Here is a 25,422-nt window from a genome sequence, read left to right as displayed (position 1 = left end):
TTCTTGATTTTGTATTTGTTTATTCATATTTCTCTGTGTGTCAATTTGCATCTGTTTCTTTCCGCACGATATTCGTGAATCGATTATCTTGAGATAATCTCGATCGTTGTCAGGACCATCACAACAAAACCATGAGGTTTTGTTGTGATGGGGGTTCTGGAAGGGGGAGGGGGGATGGGGTGGGGTAGTAAGAGGGAGAATGGACGGGGGTATTGAGTAGGGGGGGGGGGGTGGCGAGGGGGTTGTTTTTGTTTTGTTTTTTAACAAAAAACTTCAATCAATGGATATTGATATTTTAGGTTGGATGGTATGAAAGCTGAAAAGAAATATTTTTGGGGTATAAGTGATTCAGTTAATAGAATTTATTATGTAATGAAAGAAAAAAATTGCTAAGAGATTGAGGAATTAGTAATGTAAAACTAAAAAAGAAGAGATGTTTATATGGATCGTATATAGTGATTGTGAAAAAAATGTACCAGAGTGTATCAAAACATGTTAAACCGATGTAAAGTTTTGGTATCAGTGTTGCATCCATTGCTGAAAAGGACTATAAAATTGGTCCGGAGATTTTTGTATCAATTTATTTGTATATTATGTTTCCATTGATGAAGAATAAAATATTCTTTAAAACAAAAAATCTCGCGGAGTTGCTGTCGCTTCTCAATTTATGCCTACAGTTCGTTATTCCGACGGTTCTTGAACCGAAAATGAAAAAAAGGGTTCGTTGTTCCGAAGGTTCGTTAATCAGAAAACGAAGTAAGGTCCAATTCATAATTCAGAAGGTGATCGTTAGTTCGCACTTTATTACTGTTTGAATTGCTTATTTGTTTGTTTGTCTGTCTGTCTGTTTGTTTGTTTGTTTGTTTGTTTTCATCCTCGAATCAAAGTGTTTCATTTTTTTTTTAAATTAACAAACCTGAACTGTTTTAGTTTCGGATGAAAAAAATCGGAATAACAAACTTTTTCCCCATTTTCGGATGAACGAACCTTTTCTTTCTCCATCCATGCACTCAGACACACAATATGCGGGTCATAACAATGTATCAACTTTCATTTGACAGTCTATCGTCTTCAGAAGGGCGTAGGGAGACATGGGGTCCCTTTCATGAAAGTCTGAATATGAGAGATTTTTCGCTCATAACACACACTTATGAGAAACTTCATGAAATCGATGATATAAGTCTCATATAGCGACATTTGAGTGACTTTGGCTACACTGCATTCCTGCAAAGAACAAAAACAACACGAACAAAAATCCAGAACAACAACAACAACAATAATAAAACACACACTTGTAAAGTTGTTGGGGTTTTTTTTTTCAACAACGGAGATATGGAAAGAATATTTGGATTCAATTCTACATTGTATTTCTGCATTTATTTCCAAGCAAACAATAATACACATGCTCTGGAATGAAAACGCGTATTCACACGTATGTATTTTCTAAAGTTGTAAGAGTTAGAGCACAGATAAATACTTTGTAAAGCACATTAATTAGGACCTGACCATTTCATTATCTAGAAAAAGTGTGGATTGATATGATTACAACTTATAGAATTAAAAAAGAAATGCACGATATTTTCTTATTGATATGCAGTAACACTTTCAAATGTATTGAAATGATTTGAAGAATAATCCTTCGCAGAAGTATTGCTCAAATCATATCGATTGAGAAATGCATTGTCGCACCATAAAGACGCTACCACACCAACAACATACAATGCACAATATTTTAGAACAGCCGCTTTTTGTACATGATTTGTACGGATGACGAAATAAAAGTTCGTATGAAACTTTTTTTATGAACGCTTTCCGCTGATTACCTCAAATAGAAAGGAAGAACTTGATTAAAAGGGAGAACTTAGAAGGAAGTCTTTTTTTTTTCTGTCTGCAATATGCCAATATTCATGCGTGTATGTTTACTGTTGCCCCTATACATAGAGCAGAGTCTTGGAGATGTGCTCTAAGTAATAAACGACAGTGTTGAACGGTTTTGCCTTCTACAGTGTATAATGTCCTCCGTTGGATTCATCTACATCCCATGTTTATACATACAACACCTAGTCCTTTATTCGTGTCCTTTGGCAGTCTATAGTTTACTATAGTAAAGGCAATATGAATATTAACGCAAACGAATGCGTTGTAAAACACCCCAATTATATGCACCCGTACGCCCGACAGTAAAAATATAGTAGTCTCCCACCCCCCTCCCAAACACATGTATCGTCATAATTATAATTTGCACACATCGTGCATTTTGCAGCATATACAATGTCATGTATTTCGTTTCAGCAATTATGTTTCACATTATAATGTATACTATTTCAGGTTGTCGCTTCTGCAGCATCAATGCCCTATATTCATTTCGTTTCAGTTGCAGTTACGTTTTCCCACCTCTCCAAAGGTACTGTCATGCAATTATTATTTCAGAATGGCGACCTCCTTACTTAGCTCCAATCAGTTCTGTACGAGGCCGAGGGAGCAAGGTGCTTGCGAAAGAATTCGATCGACTGTTTCCAAGAAGACTCCCTCTCCTGAGCCACTGCCTTGGCATCATCTCCGCCCCAAACAGCGATGTAGGCTGAGAACATAGATTTAGGAATTGATTTGAATGAATGTATGAATGAATCAATGAATAGATAGATAGATAGATAGATAGATAGATAGATAGATAGATAGATGAATAAATAAATAAATGCATGAATGAATGAGTCACTCAAGAACCACAAATGCCCATACCGAAATAAAAGTCTCTATTGACATACGCACTATAATTGAAAGTCTGCACAGTATGTGCATGGTATGTGAACAACAACAACAACAACAAAAAAAGTAAACACGCAGTCTGCCTCCAGAATAAAATAAATCTATATAGAAGTAATAAGTCGATTAATCAATTGATCGCTAACAATACATAGATTTCAACGAATACTTAAAAAAAACCTTGCTAAGTATAGAAATCCATTGACATAAAAATCAAAAGTATATAGGAAAAGGGCGCTCAGGCATTCTTTACTTTGAGAATGCCTAATTGAATTGTCCTTAATCTATAGAAGAACCAGGAAATCATCTCAAACATAATGGTATACAACGTTGTAATCGGATGGTGAAAGGACGCCTTCTGATGATGTCTTAAAAAGGTTGTTTTCGCATAATTACATGTAGAGAAGGAATGTTACTATACAGAGAAAAACTCTGATGAATTCTTTTCTAAGCACTCGAAGCAATGGATGTGACGTAACTCATTGTATATATATCATTGTGTTATAAGGGAAACAAACCAGGCACAATGAAATAATAGCTCTACCCCATAGCAAACAGGCTCGTCCGTTATAGCAATATAACAGATCTTCTCATGTTCGAGTTCAGTTGAGTAGTAAAGTTGCTGTGAGGTTTGTGATTTAAAACATGCTTTAAAATCGTTATTGCATTTGTATTATCATTATACATTACGGCTACAATTATGTATTATCATATAAAATTGTTTTCTTCTTCTTCTTCTTCTTCTAATTATACTACTACTACTACTACTACTACTACTACTACTACTACTACTACTATTAGCAATGTTAATATTGTTATTATCAACTTAATCATTACGATTATTACTATACTATCATTGTTATCATTCTTTTCATCATTATTTTCATCTAACTGTAGTATATCAGGTGCGAGTTTCTTCACTTTGTCTCCCTCTACCTTCACCCTTCTGAATAATATTTTTCATTATTATTATTCTTTTCATCATTATTTTCAGCTAACTGAAGTATATCAGGTGCGAGGTTTTTTATTTTTTTCGCTTTGTCTCCCTATTCCTTCACCCCTCTGAATGATATCTTTCTTTCAACTGCTATGTTGAACGGAAACAATGTGTTTCTTTATGGATATTTGCTGGTCTATCTCCTATTTATATCAGATTACGACAAATCAGCCAGAAACTGTCACGAAGATATACTACCTTGGATAGTTTTACTTACGTCCACTCAAGTCGGGTGGGGAGAAGCGAGAAGCCGGACAGTTTGGTTGATATGGTGCTTCCAAGAAGTGTCCGTGACCGGGAAGCAGGACATATTCCACTAGTTCTTCCTTTCCGACCTTCTTCAGTCGATCCAGACACTATTTCAACGAACATTCGAAAGAAATCATTATCATGAAATGTTTCCAATGATCTATCAAATCAGTTATTTAGATGTTTTACGTTTAATTATATCGTATGAATCGGTCAATTAGTCTGGTTATATTTTCAGAGGAGGCAGTAAAAATTATAACTTCTTTGACTCTCTATGAATAATTTTCTTAAAACTTTCTTACAAGTTACTGAATTATTGTTTATATTGTTTGCCTTGCCTTTATGGGTTGCGAATATCTTTTCCGGTTCGATAATCAGTTGGTTTTATTGTCTGTTATTTAATCATCAAATATTTTCAGGGTTGCAAACTCTGCCTTTATCACATAAAACCTAACAGTTAACGCTAATGTCCGTGTCACCTGATATTCTATACAAGCAACATTACGGATATTTCAGCATTATGGACAAGCTAGAAAATTGGAATGAGACATGCCTGTTTCATATTTCCAAGTACATTTAAAAGTATCCAATTCAACAGCCATTATTCCCGTATATGGGACTTTTCGGCACTGAAATTGTATACAATGAAGTTGCCCTTAAAAAAAAAAAAATCCCTTCATGTCTAAAATCAACTTGATAGAAAAGCGCCCTCTGTTTTTACGGATATTTCATCATTATGGACAAGATAGAAAATTGGAATGAGTCATGCCTGTTTCATATTTCCAAGTACATTTAAGAGTATCCAATTCAACAGCCATTATTCCCGTATATGGGACTTTTCGGCACTGAAATTGTATACAATGAAGTTGCCTTAAAAAAAATCCCTTCATGTCTAAAATCAACTTGATAGAAAAGCGCCCTCTGTTTGGCATAGAATTTTGTCCAGGCATACGATTTTATAATATGAATTAAAAACAAATGACAAGAAAAATTAAAAGAATGCACCGGGAGATTTTAGCTTGTTCATAGATATGGTTTAAAGTAGGCAGAGAAGAGTTAGCCCAGAACGACCTTGATCATATCATCATATTGTATTATTTGCAAACTATTTTCTTGTATAATTTTTCCTTCTTTTATAAGCCTTCATCTCGTCACGGTAATGCGTACATGGTGGTCTCCTGTAGCTTTCCTGCTCATCAACATTTTCCTGCTTTATTTCAATGTTTTTGCAGTTGTACTCAGTCGAACTCTACATGCCGTCTTTAAGTGTAATAATGCTGTTTCCAAGGTACTCAGGTGAATTATCATATATGCTGTCCCGAATGCCGTCATATCTGGTATCTAAATCTTGTCATTCATTATGAAGTTACGAGACGCAGGAATGAGATATTGCCCTATACAGATTTCTCTGGTCACTAACACAAATCTCCATACCCTCTGCATACTGCGAAGTGATGGGATGTGTTTGTCGTCTCCAAGTCCGAACATCAGCATTGGACATTCCATCTTCTCAATCTGAAGCAAATTATCGCAAAAAAAAAAAATAAAAAATCACAAAAAAATTAAAGAATATCGGATGTAGTCTTAACAAAAGAAAGATAAGCACACGAGAAGTAGCCTTTGAAGTAGAAACACGAAACACAATGGAAACATGAAAAAAACAAGAAAGTCGTTTAAAAGAATAATTTCAAGCTCAGACTGGTTGATAATTGATTACATGTCCTGCCTATCCTGCCGAGCTGAGATAAAGAAAAAGGATGGGTGAGGGGATGATGGGCATTACTACACTGAATTGATTATCTAAAATCACATGTTCTTAATCTTTTTGTCAATATTATGACTTTTTTTTTTGCAATAGTTAATTTGTTTTGTCTATTGATACGTCATAAAACTAAACTGGTAATGGTGGTGGTGGGGGTACTTACAGCTACAATTTGTTCATCTCCCTCCGAAATGTTGTATTTCTCAAGATCGCTGAAGCAGAACCGCGTCTTGCCCGCCTCGTCCTCCCATTTTTCGCTTTGGCTAGAGAGGGGTCTGAGCACAAACATACATCACCATATAGAGAGTTAACACATTGCTAACATATGCTTTTATTTGGTATTACTCCTAGTAAATATTCAACTATAAGTATATGCTCTGTCCTTGGCATACAAACAATAGCACATTGCCTCATGTTTTCTATCTTTGTTTTAGTTGTGGCTCTACTGCTGCTGTGAGCCACAGGCCTATACGATGGACGAAAGCGTCTCCTACCCGTACGGCTCGATTTCGGAGCCATCGGGACGTCTCCAGCCAATCAGAGCGTAGAAGAAGTCGAGGAAGCCGACCCCCATGAAGCATTTGATCTTAAACGGCAGCGGAAGAGTTGTCGCGGCCTGAATGCCGACAGCGGTGCCGAAGCATGAGGTCGACATACCGACGCGCGTTTCGTCCAGGCGAGGGTGTGACCGGATGTAGTCCATCAGGTCCTGTATACCACGAAAAGATATAATAATTATTATTGTCCTCCTCACCTAGGTTAAAGGCCCAGTTTACCTTTGGGAGCAGTGATTTTAAAATATTTTCAAGATATCATATTTTGATGCATATGTGTAGATCTGTTGTATCATGCACAAAACATCCTACCAAATAGAATTTTCGCAATAAAGCATTTTTCTTAATAAACCGTAACTGAAGACGGTTTTGTCTGGAAACATTGTTATTATAACTATTATTTCCGTTTTGTGTATTAAACAATACGGTATTTAACATCGATGATTCGGATTCAAATTTTTACAGTGGTTGTTTCTATCCCTAACTCACATTTCAAAACTATTTTAAAGCACGAATGCTGGGTTTTTGTTTTATCTTCACATGGTAAATTATGACTTTAATGTGTTCGGTTACAGTTTCCTATCCCGAAGGTTCGTTAACCCGCATATGAAAAAAAAAGAGAAAGTGTCTGTATATTTTCGAATTAAAAATGTATTACATTTCTGGAATTGATTTTGTGAGTTTTTCGAATTCACGAACGTTGGGAATAACCATGACAACGAACCTTATTTCATTTTCGGAATAACGAATATCATCAATAATCTGTGCCCGTATCTCTTTGATCTCAAAACAGGGTACTGTACTGTGATGACTGGAGAGATGATTACATTAGCTCCTTTACTTCCCTGGTCAGAGTATAAAACGCAGACAAATCACAGCGCATCCATCTCGTTTCTCATTTAAACTATAAAAAAAATCTTATTGTTTTTGCAACAATTTTGATGAATAATTTCTTTAATTTTGATGAAGTAAACGCACCTAAATATCGTCAAAACATACTATTATGTAGCTCAGTTGGAAGCAATGAGTAATGCAGTTTATTTCGTCTGATGTTCATTTCACGTCATGGTCCAAAGTTTGTGAGACGCAAGTTCACTCTGTGCCTAGTGTGTGGACGTTTGGAGGTCAGTGAAAGATAAATGAGCTATTTTGGTTTTTGTATTTGATTTCAAGTAGGGCCTGTATGGATAGAGTCACAAGAGCACATTTTATACAGGACACAGAATTAACGTGGACTGCTCTTATTCGGGTCATATCGCATAGGCATAAAGATGTGGACTGCTTTTCGAGACGTCGTTGATATATTATTACCCCGGGGAGCCTGCTGTGGCGTTGAGATCCAATTCCATAATGATTTGTGTGTGTGTGTGTGTGTGTGTGCGTGTGTGAATTCATAACGCCACATGCTACATCAACATTTTCTCATAACGTGTACAGTATATCTGCAAGCCTATTATCTACAAGTTGAGAGAGAAGCGTATTATTTCAATCTCAATTTCAATTTTATTTTCGTATTTTTCGATGGAAAATACATAGAATATAACAAAATATGAGAATATATACAGTCCAGCTTGGATATGTAAAAAAAAAAAAAAACAGAAAAAAAAACAAAAAAAAACGAACATAGTACATCTCGGTCAAAGTATCAGTTTCAATCGAGATAAAAGAATGTGAAAGAGAAATACGATGTAATCTACGAGAAAACAAAGCTTGTTGAGTGTAGGTCCCAATAAAAGCCTAATGTAAAGAACAAGATAAGGAACAAGGGTACAACTAAAGACCAAACTAAAGAAAACAATAATAATAATAAAGATCACTAATACTCGGGGTACAGAAGACTCTTCTCAAAAACATAATTAAATAAGTATAAAGAAAATGAAGATAATACCTAAAGAGAAAATAAAAAAAAAATGACCGGAAACGGTCCAGTTGGCTAACCAGAAATCCCTGGCTTTCGATGCAGCCCGTCACACCCTGTCTGACCATGGCGGCTAGGTAGTGATAGGAGATGACGGCAAACCCGTGTGACGCCAACAGGGCCGCCCGGTCCATCGGGGGCTGCATGCCTAAGCCACGGATGTCTACGACGACTGGGAGAGGGTCCGACGATTCTGTTATAGTTACAAAGTAGAACGCGAGACCAGCACGCTAGAAAGCACTTTGATGAACTATACATGGATGCATAGGTAACCTACTTGTTGAAATTGGTATAGGCCTGTATAGGTATATGCTACATCATGTTAGGACCTACACGGATCGATGAGTTTTCAGTAATCATATACATTCCTACGTACAGCGAGGGTAAGGGTGAGAGAGAGAGAGAGGGGGGGGGGGAGGGTGGATAGATAATCAAATCTATTTATGTACAAAAACATTACGAACAGTTTTAACCTCTTCGAAAACGAAAACGGACATTTTGTGACCGGATTACGAGATGAACAAGGGTCTAAAGGTGACTGCTTTGTAGAAGTCTTACCTTCTTCCCTTCGTCGGTGTTAAAAAAAGAAAAACGAATACGCAAGACGAAATCACGTTTTTGACGTCTATGCAAATTCTATGTAGGTAGCCATACCCACATAAACAAATCGCTCATCATATCAAACAATCTACTTGGGTAGTGCACCAGCAATGCCTATAATAATAGGGCACTCTCCTTAAAACAAACAAGGTTATAACGCAGTAAAAATACAGGTCCCCAATGAATAATATTCATATATATAATATACATGTATATACATATACATAATTAGTTTCTTTTACTATAACAAAATTTCGATGTATCCAAAGAAAACTGCCGGTTCCGAGGACTTCTTTATAACGGGAGTCACCTGTATACATCCAGCGTTGATGTCAAATCGCGCGAAATAATAAGCACAGGGTTGGAATACACTCTGAAATTGTCGCTTACCCCGCTTTTCCGGTAGGAACAGCACACCTTCAGCATGGCCGGATTTTATCGGGAGGGCTTCCACGTAGTCTGCGATGAAGCATCTTTTAATCGTGGCTGAAGCGAGGACCCCGTTTTTCCCATCTCCCTGGTGGTCGACGACGTCGAACGTGAAAACGAATGGGGTGCCGACATCGTATTTGATCAGCCGAGAAAACTTCTTAGCATGTTCAGGTGCTGGTGCTAAGCTCCAAAACGGGCCCATGGGTTCCACGCCTGTGAAACTACCTCCGAGGGATGGGTCGGTCTGAACTGTGATTGTTATGATAATGACTGCGTTGAAAAACAAAATCTTGGGGAAGGAATTTAACCCTATTGCTCCTAGTGATGATAGGCCTAACTCCTGTATGTGGCACATCGATCAGTTAGAAACTCAGGTTTAAGGGTCTCCATCATACGGCCAATACTGTACTCGTAATTCCCCCCCCCCTCTTTTTTTTTTTTCATTGGCAGATGTCAGCATTCCTTGTTTCCACACATAATCGAAAAATTTTAGCCATGAATAAAATAATATACAAATAACTCCATTCGAATGACAGAATCATAGATAAATTAAAGCATTTTATCAAAAATTGGATAAGTACAGGAATAAGCAATAAATAGATATCAGTGAGCACAGAATAGTACGCATATCTAGTAATTAAACTATTTTGATATTGTTCACAATATGCTAGTCAGTATCGTCTTTTCATAAGTATTTAACTAGGTCGATCCTGAACGTATAATGAGTGTTCAATATCGACCTATCTGCATAGTACGTCCTATCATAATTCATATGCATTGGTTTTTTCCTACGGCGGAGATAATTAATTTCTATAGAAGTTGAGAATGAAGACGAAAAAAGAAAACTAACACACGTAAAAAATAACAACAAACAAAGAAAAGACTCCAAACAGAGCACGTTATTCTTCAAGACAGTGCCCGTGATTAGATACATAAATATTGTCACTTTTTACCGTTTTATCATATACTCATTGACGTTATTCACGGTTGTTATTGAAAGTTCAATAAGTTTCATCGTCATTACCAAATTGATTATCCTTCGAATTTCTTGTCTAATGATGGATATTGCTTATAATCCTTATCATATAATCATCATCAGTAACAATATTGCAAAACAAAGGAACACAACTCACACGTTTCTAAAACTTTTGTACTAGTGAAAGAAAGAAAAACGTCGCTGGATTTTTTCATTGATATCACGGTTGTTATTGATGGGATTCCTGACATGAATTATGGTTACGTTAAACAATATGCAGACGCGTTAAAGTCATTCTACAAGATACGACCCACCTGACACAGATCCATTGTTGTTAGCTCTGTAGTTTGCGCTGGACACAAATTTAGTGGTGCCACTCTCTGTGAAGACTTGGGTCTGGATAGAGACTAGTTGACCCGGATTGAGACCTCGAACTTGTATCTTGATCTGTTCGTCGATCAGGGCAGTGGTGGGTTCCACTGTTAAAGTTACAGCAGGGCTGTCGGCTGCGATTTTTCCCGGCGAGGACATTACGTGAGATAGGGCTACTTGCTCAAACTTGGACGAAACTGGAGCCACCGAGCGTTCTGATCGCTTCTGATGTGCAGGGAAATTCGGCGACAACATTCGGTCTTCAGCTTTCCCGTGATATGCCGTAGCGCAATTCAACAGTCGCTTTATATTCCTCACTCGGTTAACTGCAGCCATAACGTCACGTACAATATTATGATTAAAAGTGTTTTGCGATGCGATATGGTGTGCGAGGTTAGTGTTCAAACAGACTTTGGACGGAAATTTGGAGAGACGCGTATAGTGTGACGCACTTTGTACCGTGTGTCATTGAACAAGAACAACTGAGGGTTTGGTGTGTGTGTGTGTGTGTGTGGGGGGGGGGGTATGGGGGTTGATTCTGGTGTCAAGTTATTGTAATTATACCGAATAATCACGAAGCATAGTCACCTTTCTTTGCATGATTATGTCATCCTTTCTACACCATCATAGCGAACGGTGTCAAATGGTGAACATATCACATTTAGATTTGGCATAGATTATTCTTCTTCTGCTTCTTTTCTTCTACATGTATTTCTTCTTCTGACTTCTTAAAGGGATGGTACAGTTTTGGTGGAGATGAAAATGGGGCTTTAAATTTTTTTGTGAGATACCAAGAAAACACTTCTGAAATAGTACAGAGCATACCATTTTAAGAGGAATTCAAAGTTTATTTGATGAAAAGCGGGTTTGGAATAGCTGAAACATTCAAAAACAAAGTAAAACAAAACGATCGCAATAAAATGTGGGTCCCACACTTTATTAGGATCACTCTGTTTTGGATATCTCAGCCATTTCAAAATCAATTTTCATCAAATAAACATTGAAATCCTCATGGAATTACATGCTCTTTCATATTTTATAAGAGGTTTCTATCTCACCAAAAAAAAGATAAAAACCTAAAGTTTAGTCTCAACCAAAACTATACGATCCCTTTAATGTTATTATTATCATCATTGTTGTTACTATTATCATCGTCGAGCTTATCATTGTCATCATTATTAATATCATTATAAATCGTTATAATAATTCTATATGAATTTACAAAATTCAGTGCAAAATTGGAACAACTTTTTTTTTGTCACTACATTATTTTTGCACACACGGCTCAATGACAAGTGTCAGTGCCGCGACATCAATTTCATTTTGAGATTATATGTTCCTTACGGATACTTATGCTTTAAAATAAGTGCATGTATTATGTAAGATTTCCTCAATTAACTGCAACATATTTTATATTGGATGCTCCAACTGTAAAAAGATAAATCTGGCTATGTAAAATGTTTTTCGCATTTTTTTTTTTTTTTATTCATGTTCCATATTCCACATTTCATACAAGTTATATATTCCATTTGATTTGAAGCAGAAATGTTTTACACACAATGGTCAGTTTGAACCAATAATGCACAAATGTATAAGGACATATAATTGGCGTGTAATATGAGGAACCCACTAAAAAGCAAAGCTTGTAGGATGTGGGCTCCAAAAATATAACATACGTTTTAGTACAGTATATCAATGTCAGAAGTGACGTAACATGCAAAATTCAAAATATCGAGAATATTACAATGTTTACGGGATGTACAAGGTATAGTATAATGTTTATGATTAACTTATGGTATAAATGCTAAGAAAAGTAGCAAGTTGATCAAACTAATGAAGTCATCCGAGCGAGGCATCATTTGAGTATATGCAAAAAAAAAAAAAAATCAAGTGATTACGGCAAAATAATTAAACATAGGATTTTAGAAAATTGGCTTTGAGATTTTTCTTAAAGGAGCTTAAAGAACTTGAGTGCACCCGAACCGAAGCTAACTCATTCCAGAAAGAAGGGCCGGTCGATGTAATTGTCTTAAGGGCTAAAACTGTACGAACAGGGGAAAAATGATAGGATTCACTGTGTCTTGTAGGGTAAGTATGAATATCACTGTTTTTCACAAACATTGAGGAAAACATGCTAGGAAGGTCACCAGTATTCAACTTATACATGAAAATTCCAACATGATATAAATACAAATCAGAAATTTTTAACAATTTACTTGAAACAAACAATTCATCAGTGTGATCAAAAAATTGTGCTCGATTTATAATCCGCAAGGCCTTTTTCTGAACCAGATATAACGAATCAATTTTAGTCTTTGAGCAATTCCCCCAGGCTAATATTCCGTAATTCAAGTAAGGTAATAATAAAGTTGTATAAAGAGAATGCAATATTGGCTTTGGGAAGAGATATTTCAGTTTGTGAATAATTCCAACATTCTTGCACAACAATTTACATAAATAATCAACATGTACCTTCCATGAAAGGTTACTGTCAATATAAATACCTAAAAATTTTGTTGAATCTATTTGATTTAACTGTAAACCGTTCATTAAAACTAAACCTGGAAGAGATTTTATTGTGTTACTGAAAACCATATAATTGGTCGAGTTTTCGAGTGATCTAAGCTTTACAAGCTCTGCTTTTCTGTAGATCACTCTTTTTCATCGATTTATTTACCCTTTTGTTAAACCACTGCAATGTATTGTTTACAATCATTCGTACATTTACACTCTAAAACGCAAATGTTGAATCAACATTTAAAAAGGCCGAGGAGTGACAGCATTTTTTGAAGTGTTGCATCCAACTTTTAAAATAACATTTTAAATGTTGAATCTAGCAGGAAAACCAACACTTTGAAAATGTTGTCACTCCTCGGCCCTTTTAAATGCTAATTCAACATTTTTTTTTTAGAGTGTACATTGCATGTACTGTACGAAAACGTAATCTGCATTGCTTACAAATGGTTAACGATCCAGTGATTTATTCATCTTTACTTTGTATTTGTATTACTTTTCTGTTGGATGGATATCAGAAAAGCTCAATTGAATGGAATGGAATTTAATTAAACTTCAGAAGAAATAGTGAGATTGCATCATTATAATGGCGTTCTGTGGTATACATGTATAGTGCCTATAGATACACGCACTGTATTGTAAAGTCTGTGTCATAAGCAGTGCCCCTAACTTTACAATGTTATGAAAGGCGAGGACATCTTCATTGATGTATGCATGAAAACAAACAAACCTTTGCTTCAAGATGATACATATGTCAAAGATAATTATGAAGACACACAGAAGGGGCATATCATTGTTTCGTAGCTATATACTGTCGAGGCAACCGACATCACGTTGGTTTATTTGTGTTGATGACAATTCTAACCATGTTAACACAATAACAAACAAACGTATAAACAAACAACCAAACAAACAAACAAACCAAAACGCTGGCACATTGCTCATGAGCTCTCCAACCTCCCCCACCTCAAGAAAGAAAGAAAGAAAGAAAGAAAGAAAGAAAGAAAGAAAGACGCATACATACCACACACACACGGACACTTTTCTTTTTCAATAATCTTTATTTGATTTCTATAATTTCACATCACAAAAACATTCATCTTGAATGTATAAACGCAATATACAGTTTACAATCATGTTTGATCAACTTTTGAAAAAAAATCAAAATTGGTGCGTGACCCGAAATACATATTACAACTTACATTAAACACATTGACTTCCACATAGCTAACAAAAAAAAAAAATACCCTCCCTACCTGCCCTCTAACCTGTACCCCCCCCCCCATGCAGTACTAGGGTCCCCGCCCACACCTCAATCTCTGCACTTCAATAAAGCATTTTTAATCAATCAAATTCCACAAGTACCAATCATATTCCATTATGTTATAAATCATCTCAATCATATACATAAATCGTATGAGAGAAAAAGCAGAGAAGAGAGAGAGAGAAAAAAGAATAGTATAGGCGTTAACAGCAAGCCTCACAGATAAGAAAGTACAGAAGTCTGAATCCTATAAGACCAATCTATCTCTTTAAAGACCCCAGCCGCACTCTAAAAATCAAATGAATAAATATCACTTGATCATTTATTCAAACATACTAGCATAGTATTTCCACTTCATTAAATGCAAAGCTAATTTTCCTCTCCTAATTGTCAATTGCTTTTCCTCAATATTTTCCCTTATTCTCTTTTAAATTATGTGGAAAGATGGTAGAATGCCTATACTTCTTGACCTGAAAATAATATATTTCAGCAAAATGATAAAAGAATTAAGAAACTTAATTCTCACTGAGCTAGCAGATAGCCCAACAAAATGTCTGTCCAATACATATCACGTATTTCAACAAGATCATAATGTGAATTCATTACTCTTCATACATTATCTTTTACTATCCAACATTGCAGAAATAAATGTTCATAAGTTTCTATGATTTTCTTGATCGCAAAAAGAACACAAACTATCTGCTGCAAAACCAAATTTAAAAAGTTGCTCTTTAGTGTAAATCACACCATGTAATAACTTAAATTGAAATTCTCTGTGTTTACAGAGAAGCGATGTGGATCTTGATCTAAAAACAAATATTTTGTTTACTTTTTCTTTACTCAAAGTAATCATGACGCACACACACACATACACACAGTGACATGGAAGCGAAGTTCTCAAAAGGTATTAGTAATCCAATGAACTTTCGCCATGGCACACAAAAGCAAACACAAGAAAGTAGACACTTGTCAGAAGTTGTACAGCAGCTGTACAAGCATACAGTATAAAAACAAAAACAAAAACATACAAACTGTGCAGAAGAGCAAAATAGTAGCATGGACAAAATAATACTATTTGGGTACACATGCTTAATATATGATTAAAGGTACATCGGGTGAAAGGCTGAACCCTCGACTGTATCAGTTCTTGCACAGAGTGAGGAGAGAGAGAGATGGGGGGGGGGGAGGGAAAGGGAGGGAAAGGAGAAGACGGCAACTATATAAAGAAATGTAACACAATGGTAGATGGATGAACAGATTTCTATTGTCCATTGTTACGATGCATTGTGAGATGGATTCGATTATAATGAAACATTCACATTTCCATTATGGAAGAACAAACAATTCAGGAATGTAGCTACACTGTAAATATAAGCCATGCCACCAGTGATTTTCAATCGAAGTATTAGTACACAGTGCAAGTTCACGGTTCGCTTGACTATTAGTATAATCATCTTATCATCTTGTAAAGCCTACGCGACTGTATAAAATGATGCCAATTATGAGAATGAACGAAGTGAACGATTTCTACTATCAACAATACCTTAATAAATCAAAGAATAATACAAAATCTTGTGTAACACACTAGTTTGATAACATTACCGAAACATTTGTGAACATAAACATGTCAAGCCATTTCCTTTTTCCTGAACTATGACTACTCAATGAATGGTTGATATTGGTCTTGTAGTCCTACCATGCCGATTTGGTTATAACAATAATCATGATATGACATCAATCAAACATATGTTTGATACTATGCTACGAACAATTGTCGAGGTATTGCAGCTAACTTTATTTCTCCTAGTGTTGGTTATGATATACTCCTTCTCTATCATTCTATACATTATTTTGGTACACAACAATATCAGACATGCATCACCTCAAACTCCACTGTTGCAACAAGTGACATCAGCTCTACGCCGTGCACTGTTTTGCCCCGAACTTACAAAAGGGAAACGACCTCATGCAGATATCAGACTGTAAGAAACATCATCACATTGATTCTTTTTTTTAAGAGGATGAATAAGAAAACGAAGATGTGAGAGAGAGGGGAAAGAAAGAGGGGAAGGGACAGAGCGAGACTCTGGATGGGGGGGGGGTGAACATGGAAAAGGATTCGTGACACTCGAATCTATTTTGTCTCTTTCTCAGCTAAAAGAAAAAAAAATGTCAAAAGGCTACCCAAGCAGTGACTTTGGCGGCAAACAGCAATACATTCTATCTCTTGCTGATTAGAACACTTACAGCAATTTACGTTTACTGTCCCCTTGCCGATAAACTCAACGTGTTTCCATGAAGTGTCCTGATACATTACATGAATTCTCTCTGGATGCTGAAGCAGAAAACCACTGTCCATTCATATCTGGTAATTTTCAATCCTATTGGATGCAAATTTTTGGGTTCAAGATACCAGTCATACATTATAATAATGCCATTATCTAACCTCATACATTATGAAACAGATCATACATATGATAACAAAAATAGCAAATAATAATCAAACTCGACATCAATACGAATGGTTCACCTTGTCTCCTATTTAATCAAACTGTATGGGTGATTTTTATTGAAGGCAAACCCAGCAAGAAGAGGATTTTAATTTGCCTGAAAACGTCTACCAGACTTGAAACATTGTGTTAAATCGTTTCGAGTAAACTGCAGGGTATAATTCCTATTTACATAGACAGTAACGTTTTTCTATAACCTGCGAGGTCTTCGGCTTAAACATTGTCACACCGCCCCTTGAACCTGATATCAAGTTATCGACTGGATATGTATTGGTGGACAAAAATTTTGGGTGCACATGCTCAAGGACAAAGGTCAAGGTCAAATGTGTAAAATGTCACTATTTTCCCCATATCTCTGCAATATCTGACGGTATTTTCATGAAACTTCGTGTACGTATTAGTAGATAAAGAATCTCTTGGGAATATTTGGGCCATAGGTCAAAGGTCAAAGGTTAAAGGTCAGATGAAAATGCTAATATTTCTACTATCTAATGCTAAAATCACACTATTTCTCTTTACATTTTTGTTTGTTTGTTTCATTTCCATCTAAGAAGATGGCTGGATAGCCCATATTCAGCTGCACTGAGGTGCACGGGCCCAGTTGGCAGGTTGGGTTTAAGGCGGGACCACTTTACCCGGGTTTATATGAACCCTGCTCTTTGTGATGAATAGGGTCGAAGGTAAAGTGAAAATGCCCAAATTCCCGAGTAACGATAATTGCAAACATTATTTCTATAGCGCAAAAAAAAAATAAATGTCTCTATGCACATGAAATTAGAAAGAAAAATAAAATAAAATGAACATTAGAGAGAGAGAGAGAGAGAGAGAGAGAAGAGGAGACAAAACAAGATCCATGAAGAATGACAAAACTGTAACATACATCGTAAAGCCTATAGTCCATAGACAAGTTAAAGAGTTATATTTTCAGAATCTTAAAATCATTTACTGTATAGGCCTCCTTGAGGATTTTGCACCATATAAACATATATATATGATATATACATATATATTAGTGGGGGAGATGTACATAAGAAATTTGAATTGAGAGCGAAGATTTCTTTGTCGGACGATATTTTGTTATAACTGTTGTAAATAAGTAAAACCTAGTTCTTGCACACACGTAAATACCATGGCAAATACCTTGAAGTCAATCCGTTGCTTGGTAGCCAATGCAGTTTTTGTCGAGCCCACCAGTGATGAGGGAAGACAAAGGGATCGCCTGCGGCGCCTGTCCGTCCGTCGTCCGTTCGTAACGTTACAAAATACTTGAATAACTCTCTACTGAGTACTTCAATTTCAATCAAACTTGGAAGGAAGAGTGGTTATACAAAGTGACACATTTCATATAACATGGAGGTCATCTCAAGGTCAAAGGTCATAGGCAGGGGTCAATGAACTTTAGGGCCCAATGTTAAGTTTTTACGGCACGTTTCTATTATGGCTCATAACTTTTGAGGTATATATCCGTTTGTGATCAAACTTTGATAGTAGATGTCCCTAAGGGAGTTGAAGGTGACCATAAGGTCAAAGGTCACAGACAGGGGTCAACGAACTTTTAGGGCCCATTGTTAAGTTTGAACGGCGAGTTTTGATTATGGCTCATAACTTTTGATCCCTATGTCCGTTTGTGACCAAACTTGGATGGTAGATGTCCCTCGGGGATTTGAAGTTCATCACAAGGTCAAAGGTCACAGTTAGGGTCAGCGAACTTTTAGGGCCCAATTTTTTGTTTTTACGCCTGTTTGGATTATTGCTCATAACTTTTGATCCCTTTATGTCCGTTTGTGACCAAACTTGGATGGTAGATGTCCCTTGAGGAGTTGAAATTCATCACAAGGTCAAAGGTCACAGGAGTCAACAAACTTTTACGGTCCAATGATAAGGTTTTACGGCGCATTTCGATTATGGCTCATAACTTTTGATCCACATGTCCGTTTGTGACCAAACTTGGATGGTAAATGTCCCTTGGGGAGTTCAAGGTCACCACAAAGTCAGAGGTCATAGGCGGGGTCAATGAACTTCTGGGAGTTAGAAAAAAACATTAATTTTTTCTACGCGAATGGGCGAGACACATTTTGGCACTTGCCTTGTCTTTAAAATTGGACTTACACTATACCTGCATGTTCATTGTGTCGAGCACGAGTAACCAATCCAGCCGCAGAGTTTTGTATTCTTTGCAACTTTTGGATTTCATTCTTCGGTAGATCATAAAAAGTATCACTACAAAAATCAAGACTGCATTATGTGAGCATGTACAAGTCTCTCGTCGACTTTTTAGAAAAGAATGGAGGAATCAAATTCAATGTTGTGTAAGGCAAACGAGGCCGTTTTGCAAATTCGATTCACATGAGTTGACAATGTTAATGCCTATCCAGTCTGATATCAAAGTGCCTGACAGAGTCAACAGTCAGTATCAGACTGTTACCAAATGAGATGCTATCAATAAAACACTGCTTAGAATTACTTTTGAAGAGTTAGTGAAGAACCTCGGTTTCATTATTAAATTCAATACCATTTTGAACTGACCAATTTTTCATGTTGGCCATACAAGCCTCGGGTTGCAAATTGCTTCAGACTAATTACTCTTTTATACTGTTAATTCTCTCCGAAATGTAAACTTGTGTTGGTATCGTCAGCATACATCATGCCAGTCAACTCGTACTTGCTCTCGGCTGTAACAAGTTAACCATCAAAATGAAAGTTGTTTCAAGGAGTTCAAACACTCAACACAACACATGTGTGGTTGTGCCAAACTTTCAAACACGTCATTTCAAATTGTTGCTAATCATGTGCAACTGTCGTCGCACATTGTCAAGATGTCATATACACATAAAACGAGAGAACTGTAGCAGCTCAACTTTCTCTGCTTCTCTCTCCTCCTCAATCTCCTTCTCTCCGCTCTGATCTCTCTGTCTTTCCCACTCTCTCTCCTCCTCTCTCCGTGGGTCATTTATCCTCCCCTCTGGTTCTCTTCAAAACAATTCCAAGGTAACCGCTTGACAACACTGACCACTTGCTTGTTTCACTGTCTGATACCAGAGAGGTGAGTCACCTCCTGTACATGTATAAATACCAATTGCTCTTTGTGTGAGAAATGCAGAGTGTATCACAATTTCACCGTCGTCACATCAGTAACTGGCTCCCACAACTTGGTGCAGAGCCTCTAATAAAACCATCCAATCTACAATGTACGCAGCTCGGAGTGCTCGTTGTCTTCATTTCCTATAGTGTATCCGACCTTAATTAATTAGTGAGTAGGTGTTGCTTCCACTACACAATCATATCAATACCACTCGCTAAATTGGTGACCCCGTATTACGAACAACAACGCAGCAATCATGACTGACACGACATCAACTCCAACCACGCCCGAGCTTGCCTCAACAATGGCTGCCGACACTACTGCCTCTCTGCACCTTGAGATGGATGTTGGACCTCATCTGACCCAACTTTCCTAAGTCCATCTCCCCTTTCTCAGAGCCAATTTTCTGCATCTCTGTCATCTACCTTGCGACATGCACAACTCAACTTTGCATCAACGGGATCGCTCCTTTTTCTCGTCACCAGCCCGCTGCCACATCACGACATGCACTCGACCAGCCCGCGGCCACTCCATCAATTCATTCACCTAAAGGACTTTCCCTCGATCTCGTGCACGCATTTCATTGACACACCTATCGACATTTCAACCACGCTTCTCTAGTCATGAGCTACTCCCCGACTCAACTGGTTCTCTGAACCATGTTACGCTTACTGCCAGGGACATCCGTTGTGCCCATGACGAACTAACATCTATTCGACGATTTCGACCCCGCCACTTCCGCCGGCACGAATTACGCTCATCTTTTGTACGTCAGAACGCAGTCGACGACGACATCGCCCGCCACGCCAACGCCCATCATCTTCGAACATGCCATCGCAACGAGCACGCTGCATGTTTTTGCCCGCCACGATGCCGCCGCCCGCCGTCTACTTCACCCGCCGCATGCCTCGACGGTTCCTTCGGCAGACACGCACGATCGACATCTACGACCGCCTAATCGCCGCACTGACACCGACACCTGCCAGCATCGACCCGCCTTCAACCGCACGACGCCATTCGAATCGCTCGAACTCTCGACACGATATGATACGAATTGCTCAACAGCTGTCGCTTCGACACGATACGACACACCGCGATACGAATCGCTCAACTCTCGCAACGCCACGATACGACTCGACATCGATCGCCGACCGTTGCCTCATCGACCGCCACGAACCCTCCATCGCCCTCGATCTGCCTAACTTCGGCTCGACCTCGAACACATCGCGCATCGGCTTCTACCGGCACGACTCGCTGCTGCCGCTGGCCATCCCGCGCTTGCCAACTACCAACACATCTCCAGGCGACTCACTGTCCTGTCGAGAGACCGTTAATACAATAGCTGACAATCTGACATCGACATCGACCATCCGCTCATCCCGACACTCGTCCACGCCACGTCCTACTGACTACAGTTAGTCTTCGTCAACCGCGATAGCCGGACATTACCCGCGCACGTTAATCGCATGCGATAAAACGACTCAGTCATACAGGACATTCGTGTTGGACACTCATTTCACCGTTTGTATCATGATTACTGTTATCATGTCTGTCAAGTAAGCATCACCTTGCACATTTCAATTGCACTATTATCATGCTGTAATTCTCTAAATTTCTATGTTGCCTTTCGATATGCGATAACACGGTTTATAAACACTGCCTACAACGACACGCGTCACTTGCCAGTGATTATTTTTGTATCGTCATCTTGAAACGAAAACATGTAAATTGACAGAATTATTGTGTGCCAATTCCTATCGTTCATACGTTTATTGCCTTACATGCATTTTAACTGTACACGACGCATACAGTTTGACAAGTTCATTGCTTTGAAACGTTCAGCATAATTAACATTTGTTCCGTTCGCATTTCTCGAACCACGTTCACTTTGGCATTGTCTTGTATACGATTACATAGCGCGTTTCATGCCTTACATCGGTTCACGAAATTTAACATAACGAATGTTTGCATGTACGTTTTCCAACCCATTTAGTACATTTTATAATTACCATGTGTGCTCTAGCCTCGCTGCATACTTTTACATTCTCTGTCGTTCCCATCTCTCTCTCCTTTCGAGACGCTCACTAGGGGGGAGCTACTGTAGCAGCTCAACTTTCTCTGCTTCTCTCTCCTCCTCAATCTCCTTCTCTCCGCTCTGATCTCTCTGTCTTTCCCACTCTCTCTCCTCCTCTCTCCGTGGGTCATTTATCCTCCCCTCTGGTTCTCTTCAAAACAATTCCAAGGTAACCGCTTGACAACACTGACCACTTGCTTGTTTCACTGTCTGATACCAGAGAGGTGAGTCACCTCCTGTACATGTATAAATACCAATTGCTCTTTGTGTGAGAAATGCAGAGTGTATCACAATTTCACCGTCGTCACATCAGTAACTGGCTCCCACAACTTGGTGCAGAGCCTCTAATAAAACCATCCAATCTACAATGTACGCAGCTCGGAGTGCTCGTTGTCTTCATTTCCTATAGTGTATCCGACCTTAATTAATTAGTGAGTAGGTGTTGCTTCCACTACACAATCATATCAATACCACTCGCTAAAGAACCATGCGATGTGGCGGAGCATATACAAGTAGCGACACTATTCAGCATAATGATGTTACTGCATGACAAAATCATCTTGGCCTATCACATTCCACATTATATTGCATCAAATATGTAAAGTCTATCTGGAGTGCAGAAAGCTATCTCACCACTCTCAAACTCTTGCAGATAGTACCAAAGTCTTTCGGGTTTTTGTATTTTGAAATCAGTGATGATATTGCACACTTGCTCCAAATCTCTCGTGTATCGATCGATACTGACAAGATCTTCCTTGTGCTTTACCCAGGCTACAATGACAGAATCGTCTCGACAAACGGCTGGGAAAGCAAACATACCATCCTTCTTCAAGACATTCTCCTTCTTCCCATTGCCATCAAGGCAGACGACAGCTGATACAGTCACATCTTCCAGAATAAGTTTCCCCGTGGCGTGAAAAGAAAATAATTGCCAAGGTGAATATCCATGACAAATTATTTCCCTGACTGCCTTACCACCCTGTGGGGTAAATACTTGGATCTTTCTGAACTTCATAATATTATAGCCCACGTAGATATTATCAACCCTATCTACAGCGAGACCACCAAGCCCCCCTTCATCGAAACGCATCGTCTCAAACGTGACGTCGAGCTTCTCCCACTGTGGACTGTACAGTGACATCTTGTTTTCATCACGTACAACACTTCGACCATCAGCCAGGAATCCAATCTTACTTACCCTGACATCCTTCAGCACGGTTTGCCGTAACTCGCCATCAGGGGAGTAGAGATGGATTCCGTCTTTATACGATCCCACCGCCATGTTACCGTCTGGTGCACGAGTCATGCAGTTCATCATGCTGTCTTTAATAGGTAGCTCTATGTCTGCTTTGACATTCCACGTGTAACCTTCCAACCCTCCAAGACAAAGTTCATTGACTTTCACGTATCTACGGAATGACATCTTCTTAGCTCGTTCTGTCACACTTCTCGGTGATTGGTCGTCAGGATCACCTCGTCCCAGAAAGCTCTTCAAGTTCTCGCACAGCGTGTCGTGGGCAAACAGGGCGTCTTTCTCTAGCGGTACCTTCATACCATTAGTTACCAGCTCTTCCATAGCGTTCATGTGACTGACTGTTTGGCGACTCTCTTCCTTCATAGTTTGTAATTCCTTCTCGAATTTTTCAGACCATTGTTTCACTTGGCATTTCAGTGCCTCTTTTCTGTCTGATAATACTTGCATGTATTCCTCGTACGTCTTGTCGATGTCATCATTGAGCTTTCTCAGCATAGTTGCTATTTCATTGCGTTGGGTCTCTATGCAATCGATATGATTTTCAATGGTTGTTTTCTTTAATTTTGCCCATTCTTGTAACTCCTTGATATTTTTCATTACTTTTCCCTCATGGACAGCTGCCTTTTCAAGCTGATGGCCTGCTTGCATGTGCTCTAGCATCCCACATGTACTGCAAATATTCTCCCGGCAATGGGTACAGAAACAGTCTTCATCAATGCTGGGGTGTGTCTTACATTTCCGTCGCCTCCTATGCGAAACTTTTCCCGAGAGCACCTCGCTCACGGGCACCACTTCGTGATTGGAGACTGGTTTCCAGGCAAAGTGGTTTATCTCACATGTTTTACACATAAAATTCCCACAGTCCTGACAGTAGGACACCGGTAGAGAATCTTCGTCCATGTCACAAACTGAACATGTTGGACTTTGGGCTTTCACTTCGTCCACTAGAGAACTCAAGCGTTCGTTTGTTTGTAACTTACTCACATCTCCACTGGGTACGGGAGTTCCTTTCCTGCATACAGGGCATGTTATTGTTTGTTGGCTTGCCTGTGTTTGGGAGACTCGTTCCAGGCATCCTTTGCAGAAAGTGTGTGAACATGTCAGTAATTTGGGTTGGTTGAACAGTGTAAGACAGATAGGACACTCTAGATTCTGGCTGCTGATTTGATGAAACGTTGCCATGGTATCTGTCTGTCTGAGGTATAGCAAAAGAAACACATAGCGGTAAACACAAAGACAATAATCAGCAGAAATATGAAATTAGCATTTACCAAATAATTAGAAATGGGGTAGTTCATGCAGAGGATGACGTTAGAATTTGCATTTTTAAATCAAACAAAGAAATGAGGCACAATTTAACAAATGTTTGTTGATTATTAATGTGTACCATGTTTTAGTAAGTATATGGTCAATAAAACTGATTTCTGATGGCTCATTTGAGTGGAGGAGAACATTATTATTAAACTAGTTGTCCGGTGAGCCTGCCATATATGATGTTGCAAATTGCTGTAGAATAAAATCAGATTTTACTTGTAAAGACTCCTAAAGGAGCGCTAGTAAAAGAAAGAGATGCTTTAAATTACGATGCATTCACCAAAATACAGTGGGGTGATTCAAGCAGCTAATAGACGGATGACACTTTTAACCCGTTGAGGAAGAGTCCCGAGTATACTCGGGCAGCGTCTATGGGAAATACGTGTTGTAGCAAAATCATTAATCGTGACCTTGTATGTTGATACTAGGAAAATATCTTCCAGCGATGTCGTAAGATGTTATGTAAAAAGAAAATATCAATGAAAGTCTGAGTGTGAGAAACTATTATTTAGAAACACAAATTAATTTGGCTGGTTGCATGTGAGTAATGTAATAGGGTATCCTTCAATTCATACAATATGTATATATTCTTGAAAGACAGTTTTGATGTGTGTGAAGATAATGGTTTCGTTTGTCCTGGAAGTCATGTGAAAACTTTTCATTTACCTCATATTACGTTAAGAGCAGAGTTAGGCACAAAGAATATATTTCTTTCTGGCATTAAATTATGTTACGGAAATTTCATGGACACACCGAACAGGCATGGGTATTTTTAGGAATGTTAAA

The 25,422-nt window shown here is 38.3% G+C and overlaps 3 protein-coding genes across 3 annotated transcripts; all 3 read right to left on the bottom strand.

The window, feature by feature from the left end:
* Positions 1–1,709: 1,709 nt before the first annotated feature.
* LOC140227167 (peroxisomal succinyl-coenzyme A thioesterase-like) lies at positions 1,710–6,384 on the bottom strand. Its single transcript, XM_072307598.1, has 5 exons — positions 6,266–6,384; positions 5,935–6,046; positions 5,444–5,524; positions 3,978–4,116; positions 1,710–2,581 (listed from the first exon to the last, which is right to left on the bottom strand). The coding sequence occupies exons 1-5, from the start codon at positions 6,343–6,345 to the stop codon at positions 2,448–2,450; spliced, it is 546 nt and encodes a 181-aa protein (XP_072163699.1). The 5' UTR covers positions 6,346–6,384; the 3' UTR covers positions 1,710–2,447.
* Positions 6,359–10,959, bottom strand: LOC140227806 (acyl-coenzyme A thioesterase 5-like). Its single transcript, XM_072308202.1, has 4 exons — positions 10,566–10,959; positions 9,234–9,524; positions 8,299–8,436; positions 6,359–6,480 (listed from the first exon to the last, which is right to left on the bottom strand). Exons 1-4 carry the CDS (start codon positions 10,957–10,959, stop codon positions 6,359–6,361), a joined length of 945 nt encoding a protein of 314 aa, XP_072164303.1.
* An 11,688-nt stretch (positions 10,960–22,647) lies between these two features.
* LOC140227166 (tripartite motif-containing protein 3-like) lies at positions 22,648–24,516 on the bottom strand. Its single transcript, XM_072307597.1, has one exon. The coding sequence runs from the start codon at positions 24,502–24,504 to the stop codon at positions 22,648–22,650; it is 1,857 nt and encodes a 618-aa protein (XP_072163698.1). The 5' UTR covers positions 24,505–24,516.
* Between the last annotated feature and the right edge of the window lie 906 nt (positions 24,517–25,422).

The sequence above is a fragment of the Diadema setosum genome, chromosome 4 (genome assembly GCF_964275005.1).
Source record: "Diadema setosum chromosome 4, eeDiaSeto1, whole genome shotgun sequence".
Classification (NCBI taxonomy): Eukaryota; Metazoa; Echinodermata; class Echinoidea; order Diadematoida; family Diadematidae; genus Diadema; species Diadema setosum.
The sequence above is the reverse complement of the archived record's forward strand: the minus strand, read 5'-3'. Positions and strand labels throughout refer to the sequence as shown.

What these genes read in the sequence shown, in the direction of transcription:
- LOC140227167 (XM_072307598.1), bottom strand. Translation starts at nt 6,345, where the DNA reads ATGGGGGTCGGCTTCCTCGACTTCTTCTACGCTCTGATTGGCTGGAGA. An exon ending in TCCGAAATCGAGCCGTACGG is followed by an intron (nt 6,047 to 6,265) that starts GTAGGAGACGCT and finishes GTTTGTGCTCAG; the next exon opens with ACCCCTCTCTAGCCAAAGCG. An exon ending in CCCACCCGACTTGAGTGGAC is followed by an intron (nt 2,582 to 3,977) that starts GTAAGTAAAACT and finishes CTATGTTCTCAG; the next exon opens with CCTACATCGCTGTTTGGGGC.
- LOC140227806 (XM_072308202.1), bottom strand. Translation starts at nt 10,959, where the DNA reads ATGGCTGCAGTTAACCGAGTGAGGAATATAAAGCGACTGTTGAATTGC. An exon ending in GTTCCTACCGGAAAAGCGGG is followed by an intron (nt 8,437 to 9,233) that starts GTAAGCGACAAT and finishes TAACTATAACAG; the next exon opens with AATCGTCGGACCCTCTCCCA. An exon ending in AGCCGCCATGGTCAGACAGG is followed by an intron (nt 6,481 to 8,298) that starts GTGTGACGGGCT and finishes CGTGGTATACAG; the next exon opens with GACCTGATGGACTACATCCG.
- LOC140227166 (XM_072307597.1), bottom strand. Translation starts at nt 24,504, where the DNA reads ATGGCAACGTTTCATCAAATCAGCAGCCAGAATCTAGAGTGTCCTATC.